The sequence below is a fragment of the Pelophylax lessonae genome (assembly GCF_965119305.1).
Source record: "Pelophylax lessonae genome assembly, chromosome: 12".
Lineage (NCBI taxonomy): Eukaryota > Metazoa > Chordata > Amphibia > Anura > Ranidae > Pelophylax > Pelophylax lessonae.
This window is the reverse complement of record NC_138779.1, coordinates 30,151,976-30,164,705: the sequence shown is the minus strand read 5'-3', so window position 1 is coordinate 30,164,705 and position 12,730 is coordinate 30,151,976. Positions and strand designations below refer to the sequence as shown.

Here is a 12,730-nt window from a genome sequence, read left to right as displayed (position 1 = left end):
TCCCCCATATGGAAATGTAAAGGGTCAACAAAAAAAGGGGCATAGATCAACCCACCAAGTAGGCCGAGTTATACCCTAGAAGGGGGATTTAAATGTGCCTCTAGGAATCACTAAATATGCATATGCTTAAAACGTCATTGACGACAATTATAGAATAAAAAAATAACATTTTATTTGTATATAGTATAAAATTTTTTTACATTATCCTATTTACATCAATCAGCAGAGTGAATAAATTATACAGTATTTACAGATACATAAACATTGCTGGAACTACGCGTTTCGCAGTATGCGCTTCCTCAGGGTCCAGCAGAAAGATGTATATCATTGGACAGTAAATCAATTTTAGATATCCTAGTTTGATGACCAAAGTAGATAATGTAGAGTGCTTGTTTATTTTAAAATCAGACTGTACAGAGAGCGAGCCATAGACCCAGGAGATCTTTTTGAGGGATCGTACTTGGTGACATATGTGCAAAACAAAATAATATCGTTTAAGGTTGATGGTGAAAATGCTGATCATTTAAAGTGCAGCAGTCAATTATACCAAGAAAAAGGTATATAAATGTGCATTAAATAACACATGAAGGTTAAGGGTGAATAAAGTGCATAGGATCTAGGATTTGATATGGCAGGATCGCCAGTTCCAATGGGTATTTGGCCCAAATCTGAGATCAGTCGTTCAGATCAGAGTCTTACAAAGGTTCGACCATCTAGACCAGTGGTTCTCAATTCCGGTCCTCGGGACCCACTAACAGGCCAGATTTTAAGTATTACCTTGGGGGGATGCAGACTAGAATACTGCAATCACTGAGCAGCAAATGAGATCACCTGTGATGTAATTTAGTTATCTTGCAAACCTGGCCTGTTGGTGGGTCCCGAGGACCGGAATTGAGAACCACTGATCTAGACATAGGAAAAAGTTCTGGCTATGCCTATGGGCAGTCCCGGAGGGTACACCCTACCCTCTCTTCCTGCATAGGATGTCAGTTTTTTTTTCTTCTGCCTAGTAAGGACCTAGTTCCTTGCTGGGATCTCTGGTCCTGACGTAAAAGTTTTTTATGTAGATTTTTTTTTTTTTTCCCCTCGAACGATTTTTCCTTTGAGATCTTCAAGCAATTATGCAGGCCTGGGCGACAGACTGGACCCCCATATCCAGCCGTAACCCCAGTCTGGCCTGCGAGCACGTGCAGGCCTTGGCTCCGCGCTGGGTTGGCCGCGACATAGTCCCTCTGGACGGGGACTGGCCCCTCGAGTTAAACGTCTCGCCAGGTTTATGTCGCAGGGTTCCTATTTGGCCGACAGCCCCCCTACTCCGGTGGCACGGGGTCCTGTCAAGAGATGGTGCCTGCCTGTGTTCCCAGTATGGTGAGTAAATGTCGTCCGTCCCTCCCCTGGCGGATTTTGGGGGTGGACGCTGGCCCTCTCCCTGGGACGGTCAGACCTCACACTCCTGGGTTTCCCTCTGTCCTATTGTGATCCCCCCCCACGTGGGGGACTGTTTGGGCCTGCCTGAGGCCTAGTGTGCAGGCCGAATTGGGTGCTGGGGGAGTGCGCTGTCCCCGGTGCTCAATGATCGTGCGAGGGGGGTCCTTGCTGGCATTCTTAAATGGATGGGCGTTTGCGGGGTCCCCCTGTGGGTCCCGATTACCGTGATTCCCACGCAGGGCCACCATTTTGTTGTTGTAGCCTCGGTCTCCTTCTATGGAGACAGACCTTCCCTTCCGAAACTGGCGCTGGTGGATGCACTGGCTGTTTTCGGTGCATGGCACCCCTGCAATTTGGGGGTCACAGCGGCGGCTGCGCCTAGGGTTCAGGTGGCATCTGGCACTCACATACCAACCGGAACTGCTCATTTTGCTGGCTGTTCATGTAGGAGGGGACTGTTGAGTGTCTTAAGCGGCCGTTAGCCGTTGCCCTTTTGGGGGAGTCTCTGGCACAGAGGACTGTTCCGCCTTTGGTGGACATACGGTCTCAAGCTGAATGGGTTTAACGTTGTTCCGGTGGAGGAATCCCTGTCCTTTAAGGACTTTTGGGATAGGATGGCGCGGGCTGTGGCCTGCGCTCTTTGCTCCCTGGCGTAGCTGCATTGGGAACAGTGTTTGTGTTTGCCCTGGCCACGAAAACTCTGCCTGATGGGCAGAGTCCCAACACCGTGACTTGGTGTGGGGCATGTCCCTCTTGCCCTGGGGGAGCTGTTGGACCAGCTGGCGCAGGGGCTGCATTTTATTTGCGTTGCCTCGCTGGTCGAGGCTCCCTTGTGTATAGTCATTGTCATTTTCGGCGGTGGTTGACTGGTCTACTTGACCGGAGTGTTGGTCTGTGGATCAAACTTTTTAGAAGATCTTAATGGATCTCCCTTTTTCAGGGGGGGGTCGCCTGTTTGGCGCTGTCCTGGATGACATTATGTAAGAGTCTCATGGGGGGGGGGGAGGGGGGGAGTGTTTTCTTCCACAGGCTGTCAAGGGTGAAGGCCTTTGTCCCAGTCGGGGTTCCTCCCTTTTGGCTCTGTTTCTTCATCCCTCGGGGACAGTCGATGTGGCGAAGTCCTTCCAGACTTCTGCGTGGGTTTCAGATGACCCTGGTCTGGCGTACATGGGTTCGGTTTTTTCCAGACCTGCGGACAAGGCCTACTCAGCCTGAAGGTGCCTCCTCTCCCATCTAGAGGGTCGAGGACCTGCATTTGGCCCAGATCCCAGGCTGACTGGGTTCAGGAGGTCATGCGGTTCAGTTGCAAGATAGTTTCGATCCGTTTCTTTTCGGTAAGGTTTACAGCGGTCTCCGGATCGCTTACAGGCACTCAGTGGGGCAGTTCAGGCTCTGGTTCAACCAGTTGGACCTAATGGTCCTTTGGTTCCATGCAGATCACAAATTCAAGTTGGTATTGTTTCGCACGGTGGTGGCTTCCCTACATCAGGGGGCTTTCTGGCCTCCATAGACATCAAGCCTCCTACCTTCACGTCTTATGTTCTGGACCGCTACGGTTCTCCGTTTTTTGCCATGGGGAAGTATCTCTTGGTTTGTGGCGTTACCCTTTGATCTCTGCTAGGGTCTTCACGACGGTGTTGGCTCTGGCCCTGGCGCTGTTGTGGCAGCGGGGCGTATCTGAACTGGTTTCCTGGCCACTCTGCTTCTCCGTTTGGAGTCCCCTATGGTGCTAGCAAAACAAAGTTGGTTGTCACCGTGAGTACTCTAGTGGATTTCAGGTGAGTTCTGAACCTTCAGAAATCATCCCTGGTCCCTTCCATGAGACTGGACTTGTCCTCGGTCAGGGTGTTTCTCACTCCAGGGTCAAAACTCTTGGCACTTTAGACTGCGGTAGACTGTTGCTGTTCCGCACATGGTCTTCCCTTTGGACCTGCATGCGAGTTCTGGGACTGATGGTGTTGTTCTTCAAGACGGTCCCTTTCACTCAATCCCTCTTGGGGATCCCCCAGGAGGCAATCCTTGAAGGCGACTGGAATCCAAACTCTGGACTTGCGGATCCGGCTGGGCCGGGTGCCCGGGGAGTCTTGCTCTGGAATCCTTTTGCTACATATTTTTGGTTAAAAAAAAAATATATATTGGTTTACGCAAAAGAGATACCGTGTTTCCCCAAAAAGAAGACTTACTGTTATTTTCGGGGGAGGGCTGCAATATAAGCCCTACCCCAAAAATAAATAAGCCATTAAGTTTAGTGTGTTGTAAAATCCTAGAATCCACTCTATTACTTTATAATGTCCAGTGTATTTCTGTATTCTAACTTTGTGAATTACTTTCGGTACAGCACCACTCGGCACTCAGCTGATCTCCCGCTGCTCTCCTTCTCTTCTCCCAGCTGTCAGCGGGGATCTCTTCCCCCTCCCCTCTGCAGTGCTCAAAGCGCCGAGTATTATTATAATTGTTTGAAATACCTTTGTTACAGTGCCGCTCGGCGCTTCCGTGAGCCCCCCCCCCAGCTGTCAGCGGGAGATCAGCTGAGCGACGCTGTACCAAAGGTTTTTCACACAATTATAATACAGAAACACACACTGGACATTAAATAAAACAGTAGTGGATTCTAGGATTTTACAAACCCTTTTACTAGGTTCACACGGGATTCCTGACCGGCAGGGAGGGAGAGAAGACAGCACATTACACGATAAGTCCTACCCTGAAAATAAGCCCTACTGTGTCTCTTGGTGCCAAAATTAATAGAAGACCCAGTCTTCGTTTTGGGATAACACAGTAGCATCTACAAACTATAGTGTGTGTGTATAGATACTGGAATTTTTTTATCGTTGTTTATTATATACTAGTAATGGCGGCAATCAGCCGGACTGTGATATTGTCACGGACAATCTGACACTTCACACTGTGGAAACCAGTGACGAAAATACAGTGATCAGTGCTAAAATAGCTCTCTGTACTAATGGCACTGGCTGGGTAGGGGTTAAATGTGTACCTAACTAGGTATTTTTTTTTTTTTTTTTGATTATAAAAGCAGAAAATCAGGGCTCTTTTTGTTTATAGCGCAAAATCTAAAAACCGCAGAGGTGATCAAATACCACCAAAAAGCTCAATTTAAGGGGGGAAAAAGGACATCAATTGTATTTGGGTACAGCGTCGCACAACCTCGCAATTGTCAGTTAAAATAACGCAGTGCCGAATCGCAAAAAATGACCTGGTCATTAAGGGGGTAAAACCTTCTGCAGCTGAAGTGGTTAATCAGCCACTATATTCAGCCACTACCCAACTAGAAAATCCTTTGCCCTGCCAGCAGCTGCAGATTGGGACCCTTGCTTTCTGTTTAGAAGCAGTGGTTTTATTGCAGAGGTCCAACACCTTCCATACTGGGTCAGATTTTCAGTCCGACATTGGACCTTTTTTTAAAAGTTTTGATACACCTGGAATGTATTTAGCAGTTAACTGAGTTAAGTTGGGTTTAACTCTTTGAAGAAACTGTTCAGAAATTGTAGGTCACACAAAGCCCACCAAGGGGTTGACAGTGGTTTGCATCCAGTGTTTTTATAGACAAAAAAAGGCATACTGCTATCAAACAAAAACCTATGTTATTTGTAACTAGTATGTTAACCTTTCTGTTTCCTTTTTTAGTGCATCTGTCTCAGCCCTACCTTTGAACTTGCTCTGCAGACAGGAGAGGTGATCGAACAGATGGGGAGGTTTTGTGATATTCAAACAGTCTATGCCCTACGTGGAAACAGACGTACGTTTTTAGCGTGCTGTGTAAATGCGTTTGATTTCATATCCCAGCTGCTAAATGTTTTTAAATGTAATAGAATTGTGCAAACTTACGAGTGATTTGTACCTACATCCCCCCCCCCCCCCCCCCTTCCCATCCTTCGATCTGTTTGAGCTTGACCAGTCACCTGGCGTATCGGGGATTTGGTTAGGCAGTGAGCAGGGCAGTCACTAAAACGTCATAGAAACTTTACTATATCGTCATTTAGGGAATAAAAAATATAATATATAATTTTTTTTTTTTTTTTTTAATGTTTATTAGGTCCTTGTTCAGGCACTTTCTGGACAGCAATGTGCTGTCCAGCAATGTGCTGTCCCTATCACCCCCAGTGAAGACTATAAGCGACCGTGCCGACGTACATATGGTCCACTGTTGTCGTCCTACATCACTGCCTTGAGAAATGCCATCACTGGAATTTATGTGGACAGGAGTAGCCACAAACAGGCTTAATGATATCTGAAGCACTGAGGTGTAACAGAACAGTAATGGGCCATACACACTATACATTTGTCTTTAGATTTTTTTCCTTTGGATTTACGAAAACCATGTAATATGAGGTCAAATCTAAACACTTTCCATTTGTATGCAATCACACAGGCCCTTCCTCTACATAGTTGAAGGTAAGTCTAAAGGAAATCGACCAAAAAATGTTGTATAGTGTGTATCCAGCTTAAAGAGGAAGTAAACCCTCCTCTGTAACTTGTAAGCCTATGATAAGGCTTACCTATAGGTACTGTAAATATCTCCTAAACATGTACCGTTTAGGAGATATTTAGCTTGCATGCAGCCAGTGACATCACTGGCGCATGCGCTCTGAAGGAACGGCCGCTCGTGCCGTTCCTTCAAAGTGCCGTGAAAGTCGGCTCCCGCACGCATGCCCGGGAGTGACGTCACCGCGGCTCCAGCCAATCAGATGGCTGGATGCTGCAAATGAGGAAGGAGAGCGACCGAACATGTTGCCCGTGAGGGAGGTGAGCGAGCTGCACTGCGGAGCTTCGTTCTAAGGTAAGTATTTCATAATGAGCTAGTATGCAATGTTTACTAGCTCATTATGTTTGTGTGGTTTTTTTTTTTTTTTTTTTTAATTCTGAGGTTTACAACCTCTTTAAAGGTGAAAACAAGTTGCTCTTGCATTCATGGGCAGACACAGCCTCTTTGGGTATAGTGCCACCTACAGGCGTAGCACACTAAGCTGAAATAAACTCGGCAACACCTGTGGGCAGTCCTAGCGGATATAAAACCCCCTAACTGTTATAGGCACCTAGTTTTTTATTTGTTCCATTTTTTTTTTTTTTTCCTTCTGGAAAGGACCTAGTTCCTTGCTGAGATCTCAGGTCCTGGCATTTTTTTTTTCTTTTTAAACTTCATTTAATTTTTTTTTTCCTGTGAGAACTACAATCACCTGCTGGACTGGGCGACGGAATAGATATTGTAGAACTTGGGGTCTCCCCAGTCCAGCCAGTGAGTGCGTGCAGGCCTCAGCTCCACTCTGCGACATAGCCCCACTGGACGGGGTTGGCCTGCGAGTTAAAACGTCTCATGAGGGTGCATAGGACCTGGTCCCAAGCCTGAGCCGCAGCGTGCCTCCTTGCCCACAGCACCCCCATTTCGATGGTGCGGTGGTCTGCCTTGAGCGGTGCCCACCCGGTTCCATGGTATGGGAAGTGTCACCCCCTTCCTTTCCCTGATGGCCTTTTGGGGTGGCGCTCTCCAGTTCCCTTTTTCAAAAGCAGAAAAGGTTTTTCCTTTTCCTGCCTATTTTGATAAAATTTTCGCTTGCCAGTAGGGATGCCCTAAACTCAATGTGGCAGTGCCTAAGCATTTTGCTAGAAGGCATCCTTTTTGAAGAGTCCATGTTTTAAAATAATAAAAAAGTGGACAGTCCCACTTGGATTCTCAGATTTCCAGGCTAAATAAATCCACTCTAATTCCAGTGGAGGAGTCTCCGGCTCCAGGATCTGGAGGGGGGGGAGGGGGCTCAGCTTTCCCCTGCCTTTTTGTGGAGCTGGTGGACCAGTTGCTCCAGGGGTTGTGATGCCTCTCTGGATGCGGCTTGCTTAATTTCTAGGCTGTTTATGACAGCAGTGGTTCTTCGGCACATGATATGGCTGAAATGCTGGTCTGCGGACTAAGCTTCCAAGAAGGCTTTATCGGATCTCCCCTTTGTGGGGGTATCGCCCATTTGGGTCTTCCTTGGATGAAACCATTAAGGGACTTGCAGGAGGGAAGATTACACTCCTCCCAGAGGCTTCAAGGAGTCTCGTCGCAGACGTGGTCTGTTTTTTTTTTTTTTTGGCTCGTATGCGGCCTTTTCGTTCGTCAGGCTCTAAGGACAAAGGATCCAAATCAATTGGGTCTGCCTCCAGAGGTTCCATGAGGTCCTTGCCTGGTAAGCCGAGAGCAGGTTCTTCCAGGCCTGCAGACAAGCCCTCTTCTGCCTGAAGGGGCACCCTCACCCATATTTGGGGTGGGTGGGATGTCTTTGCTTCTTTCCGGACCTGTAGACCTCCCTTATTTAAGACAGGTGGGTCCACGAGCTGATTTTGTCTGGCTACAAGATCTAATTTTGGTCTTATCCTCCAGAGGTTTTTTCTTTCCAACCTGTTTGTCCCCTGACCGCTTGCATGGTTTCTTTGGGGTGGTACAAGATTTGCTACTACAAGGGGTGATTGTACTGGTTCCAAAGACACACCACTGTTTGTGCGGGTACAGAAGCTCCGGATGGAGTCCATTCATACGGTAGTGGCATTCCTTCATCAAGAGGATCTTCTGGCCAACCATCGATATCAAGGACGGACGCTTACCTCCATATCCCGTTTTTTCTGGCATCAGCGCTTCCTCCGCTTTGCGTATCAATTTGTGGGCGTACCCTTTTGGTCTCGCCTCAGCTCTTCAGGTCTTGACAAAAGTGTTGGAATTGTTGCGACAGCGAGGAAATGCGATACTGGGGTACCTGGACGATCTTCTGCGAGCAGAATCTCCGTCTGCTTTAAAGGATAACCTGGACATCACTGTGGCTGCAGGAGTTCGGTTGGACATTGAATTTCCAGAAGTCTGCTCTGTGTCGGACCCTGGACTCAGCCAGGGTGTTTCTTCCGCTGGACAAGCATGCGGGTGCTAGGCCTGATTGTGCCTCCATTTTTTTGAGGCGATTCCATTTGCACAATTCCACACGAGACCTCTGCAGAGATTCTTGCTAATTGGGGACAAGATTCCAGTCTGTAGACATCTGATCCTGTTGAGCCAGGGGGATACGGGAGGCTCCCTGATTTGGTGGCTTTGCTCTCCGGGGTTTCGACAGTGAAAATTCTTCTCCACCCCCCCCCTGTACTGGACAGTGGTCACCATAGATGTCAGCCTGTCCAGTTGGAGCGGTGTCTTAGGCATGGTTTGGACTCTGGAGGAGTCCTGACTACCAATCTATATACTGGAACTTCAGGCGATCAGACTTCATCTGGCCTGTTGGACGGTTCGTCTTAAGGGGTGCCCGGTACGGATTCAATCGTACATGGCCGTGGCATATGTGTATTACCAAGGGGGACACAGCGTCCTAGGGGCTTGGGAAGTAGCTGGCATTCTAAGGTGGGGCAGGACGCTTCGTTCTAGCCCACTCTGTGCATATTCGAGGGGTGGAAAATTGGCAGGCGGATAATCTCATTTAACAGGTGTTGGACCAGGGGGAATGGTTGCTTCATCCGGAGGGGTTTCATCAGCTGTGTCTCCAGTGGGGAACTCTCGAGGTGGACCTGTTGGCCTCTCGTCTCAACAGGAAGGTGCAGAGGTTTCTGGCGAGGTCTCGGGATCCTATGGCTGAAGCCACAGACGCACTGGTGGCTCCTTGGGGCCAGTATCCTGATATATGCCTTTCCCCCTCTAAAAATTCTGCCGCAATTTCTGCGAAGGATCATGGCAGGAGTTCTGGTCATCCTAGTGGCCGCAGACTTGCCTAGCCAGTCTTGGTACACAGGTCTAGTGCGGCTGCTCTCTGATGTCCCTTGGAGGCTCCCTCTTGGGGAAGACCGAATGCCGATCTGCCATCCTGCCTTACAGTCACTGGCTTTAACGGAAAGCCAGGTGCTGAAGGTTGTCTGACTAGGTGATATCCACGCTCTTAAAAGCTAGAAAAATTACCACCAGACACAATGGTAAATCCTTCTAGAAGTCGTACGTTGTGATGAGTCTCTGGGGGTTTCCCCCTGTTCCTTTTTGGTGGCTTGAATTTTGGCGTTGCTCCAAAGAGGTGTGGAGAAGGGCCGGGTATTGCCTTGGCGATTTTTTTTTTTTTTTTTTTCTTTTTTTTTTTCTTTTTTAACGTCCTTTGGCTACACATTCCTTGATTCGCACCTTTTTTGTTCAAGGGGTTTGCTACTTGGCTCCCTCAGAGCGGTCTGCGTTGACCCTGTGGGATCTCAACTTGGTACTGTCGGTTCTTCCGAAACCGCCTTTCAAAAACATTCGTAAGATTTTTCTGCTTGCGTTGTCCTAGAAGGTAGCCGCCTTGGTGGCTATTACTTCTGCACGCAGGATGTCGGAGCAGGCTGCTTTGTCTTACTACCTTACTTGGTGGTTCACTGAGAGAGTTCTTCACCCTTCCCAGAGCACTGCCACCCCTGAGCTTAAATCCCCAACATCATGTAACTTGGCATATTTGTGTACTAACTCAGGACTGACCTCCCTAGTGCTCTTACCTCTTCTCTCACCCAACTACCTACCTCCGGCACCTGTGTCTCAATGTCTCCACCCTCTATGCTGCCCCCCCCCCCCCCCAGCACCTGATTGGTAATGTCTGAACTCCTTTCCAGGTTGTTGGTGCTGTGCCGTGTTGCCACCTTGTTTTCTAGATCTAGGCTCTCTAAGATTTAGGATCTGTGGTTCCGGAGAAACAAGGCGCTCACATCTTGCACAGCAGTATTCGCCCTCGATTGGTTCATCAAGGAGTAGCATCCCCAATCCTGTCGGACATTACCCTCTATTCTATGGGGATGAGGACGACCTGCTAATTTGTTACCTCTTCTACTCTAAGCTCCCCTGATACCAAACCTACTCCAGTTACTTCAGTCGCTCCTAGCACCTGGCTTTCAGTCCCGGGCTGCTCCCGGTCACGGGATACTCCCAGTCCAACTGCTTGGCTGACTTTGGTCTGTCAGATGCTACAGCCTCCCCCTGTCGGCCTTTCTCCTATCAGTCTGTGCCTGTTAACCCCAGATCCCCCTCCCTGCCGCCTATCCTGATCAGATCAGGACAACTCCCTCTGTGATCACCCTCTGCCGCCCCCCCCCCCCCCCAAATCAGCTGATCAGCCTAGCATCTGCTCACTGTCTCAAGTGCTGCTTCCTCTCATGTCAGCGACCGTCCATCTGCCTCCGCTCGCCGCCCGTCTCGATCGGTCTCACCGCCCAGTCGCTTTTCCCCAGTGAGCCTCACTGTCTCCCTTGCGCTTGTTTCTGCACGCTCTCCACTCTGCTCCACACTCCTCTTCCTCGATGTGCTCTCCTCTGCCCTCTAGCGGTTGCCTCTGCTCCTTGGGTTTTCACCAGGGTGTTGGCCTCTGTTCTGGTGTTACTGCGACAGTCTTGATTGGTTATCAGGACAACCTCTTTCTATGCGCAGAGCCCTCCCTTCCTTGCAGAAGTTTGGTTGGCTTATGAATTATCTGATATGTGCACTAGCCCCAACCAGGAAGCTGAACTATATCTGGGGGTCTGACTCTCGCACAGATCTGTCTCGGTTTCTGGCCCTTCGGGAAGGAAAAGCCTTTTTCTTACGTCCTCTGACAGTCGCCACCTCCTCGAAGTCATCACAATTGGGTATTGTCCACCTATCTGTAGGAATAGCTAGGCATATAGACTTAGTCAAAAGACAAAAGGCATTAGCATATACACACCCACGGGGCTGTCCCATCTGGTCAATACCCCCCCCCTGCATCACCACTCCCAACTCAGTTTTTAGTTTGCCTAGCATCAGGAATAGTTCAGGCTACCTTGTGCTGGGGCTTCAGTCTCAGCCTTCCTAAAACGGTCTCTTCCAGTGGTCGGACCGTCTCCAGGGCCTGCCTGTTCGCGTACAGATGGACAATGCTACCGCGGTGGCTTACATCAACCACCAGGGGGGCACCAGGAGTGCTCGTGCTGCCCGGGAGGTGACCGACATTCTGTCTTGGGCCGAGACTCATGTCCCGGCGATCTCGGCAGTTCACATTCCGGGTGTGGAAAATTGGCAGGCCGACTATCTGAGCCGCCAGTTCCTGGACCAGGGGGAATGGTCCCTACAACCGGAGGTCTTTCAGATGCTGTGTGCGAGGTGGGGATCCCCAGACGTGGATCTGTTCGCATCCCGGCTAAATCGAAAAGTGGGAAGGTTCGTGGCAAAAACGCGCGATCCGTTGGCGGCCCCTTGGAATCAGTATCGTCTGATGTACGCCTTTCCTCCGATTCAGTTACTATCCTGGTTCCTTCGCAGATTGACCTCGGAACCGCACATGGTGGTTCTGGGGGCACCGGACTGGCCACGCCGGTCCTGGTACGCCAACATTGTTCACCTGGCACTGGCTCCTTCATGGCGCCTGCCTCTGCGGGAAGATCTGTCTCAAGGTCCGATCTTCCATCCTTCTTTACAGTCGCTGGCTTTAACGGTCTGGCTGTTGAGACCCAGGTCTTGAAGGAAAAGGGTCTATCCCCCGAGGTTATCCCTACCCTGATCAAGGCTAGGAAATCCTCCTCTGGTAAGATCTATTACCGTACCTGGAAAGCCTATTTCACCTGGTGTGAGTCCAGGGGGTTCTCCCCTCGTTCTTACTCGGTGTCGAATCTTGGCTTTCCTCCAGTCTGGAGTGGATCAGCGCCTGGCGCTGGCCACGATAGAGGGCCAGGTGTCCGCACTGGCTGTCCTTTTCCAACGCCCTGTGGCGTCTCATTCCTTGGTGCGCACCTTCATTCAAGGTGTGCGACATTTGGCTCCTCCCAGGAAGGAGCCCTTACCTCCGTGGCACTTTAACTTGGTTCTGTCCGCGTTGCAGCGTGCTCCCTTTGAAAATATCAGGGAGATATCGTTGCCTCTGCTGTCGAAGGTTGCCTTTCTGGTGGCGATCACTTCGGCTCGCCGGGTGTCGGAGCTGGCGGCGTTGTCTTGCTGCTCCCCTTATTTGATTATTCACAGGGATAAGGTGGTTTTGCGACCACCCCCATCTTTCCTTCCCAAGGTGATCTCTGAATATCACTTTAATGAGGACATTGTCCTGCCTTCGCTTTGTACGAAGACTAAACATCCTAAGGAGGTTGCTTTGCATTCCTTGGATGTTGTCAGGGCGATCAGGGTTTACCTGTCGTCTACGGAGTCCTTTCGGAAGACGGATTCCCTCTTTGTCCTTCCTGAGGGACCTCGGAAGGGCATGGCTGTGTCTGCAGCGACTATTGCCAAATGGATCAGACGGACCATTGAGCAGGCTTACGCCTTGAAGGAACGGTTCTGCCCTTCCCTGTTAAGGCGCACTCTAACAGGTCTTTGAGTACT

At 49.6% G+C, this 12,730-nt stretch overlaps 1 protein-coding gene across 1 annotated transcript in view; it reads left to right on the top strand.

The window, feature by feature from the left end:
• LOC309568832 (ATP-dependent RNA helicase DDX25-like) overlaps nucleotides 1-12,730 on the top strand; it is a gene marked incomplete at both ends in the record, with an annotated part of 97,507 nt that overhangs the window by 32,826 nt on the left and 51,951 nt on the right. The window contains one exon of the mRNA XM_082274618.1: nucleotides 5,074-5,185. Within this exon, the coding sequence (XP_082130744.1) occupies nucleotides 5,074-5,185 (112 nt within the window). The remainder of the gene's footprint in view (nucleotides 1-5,073; nucleotides 5,186-12,730) is intronic.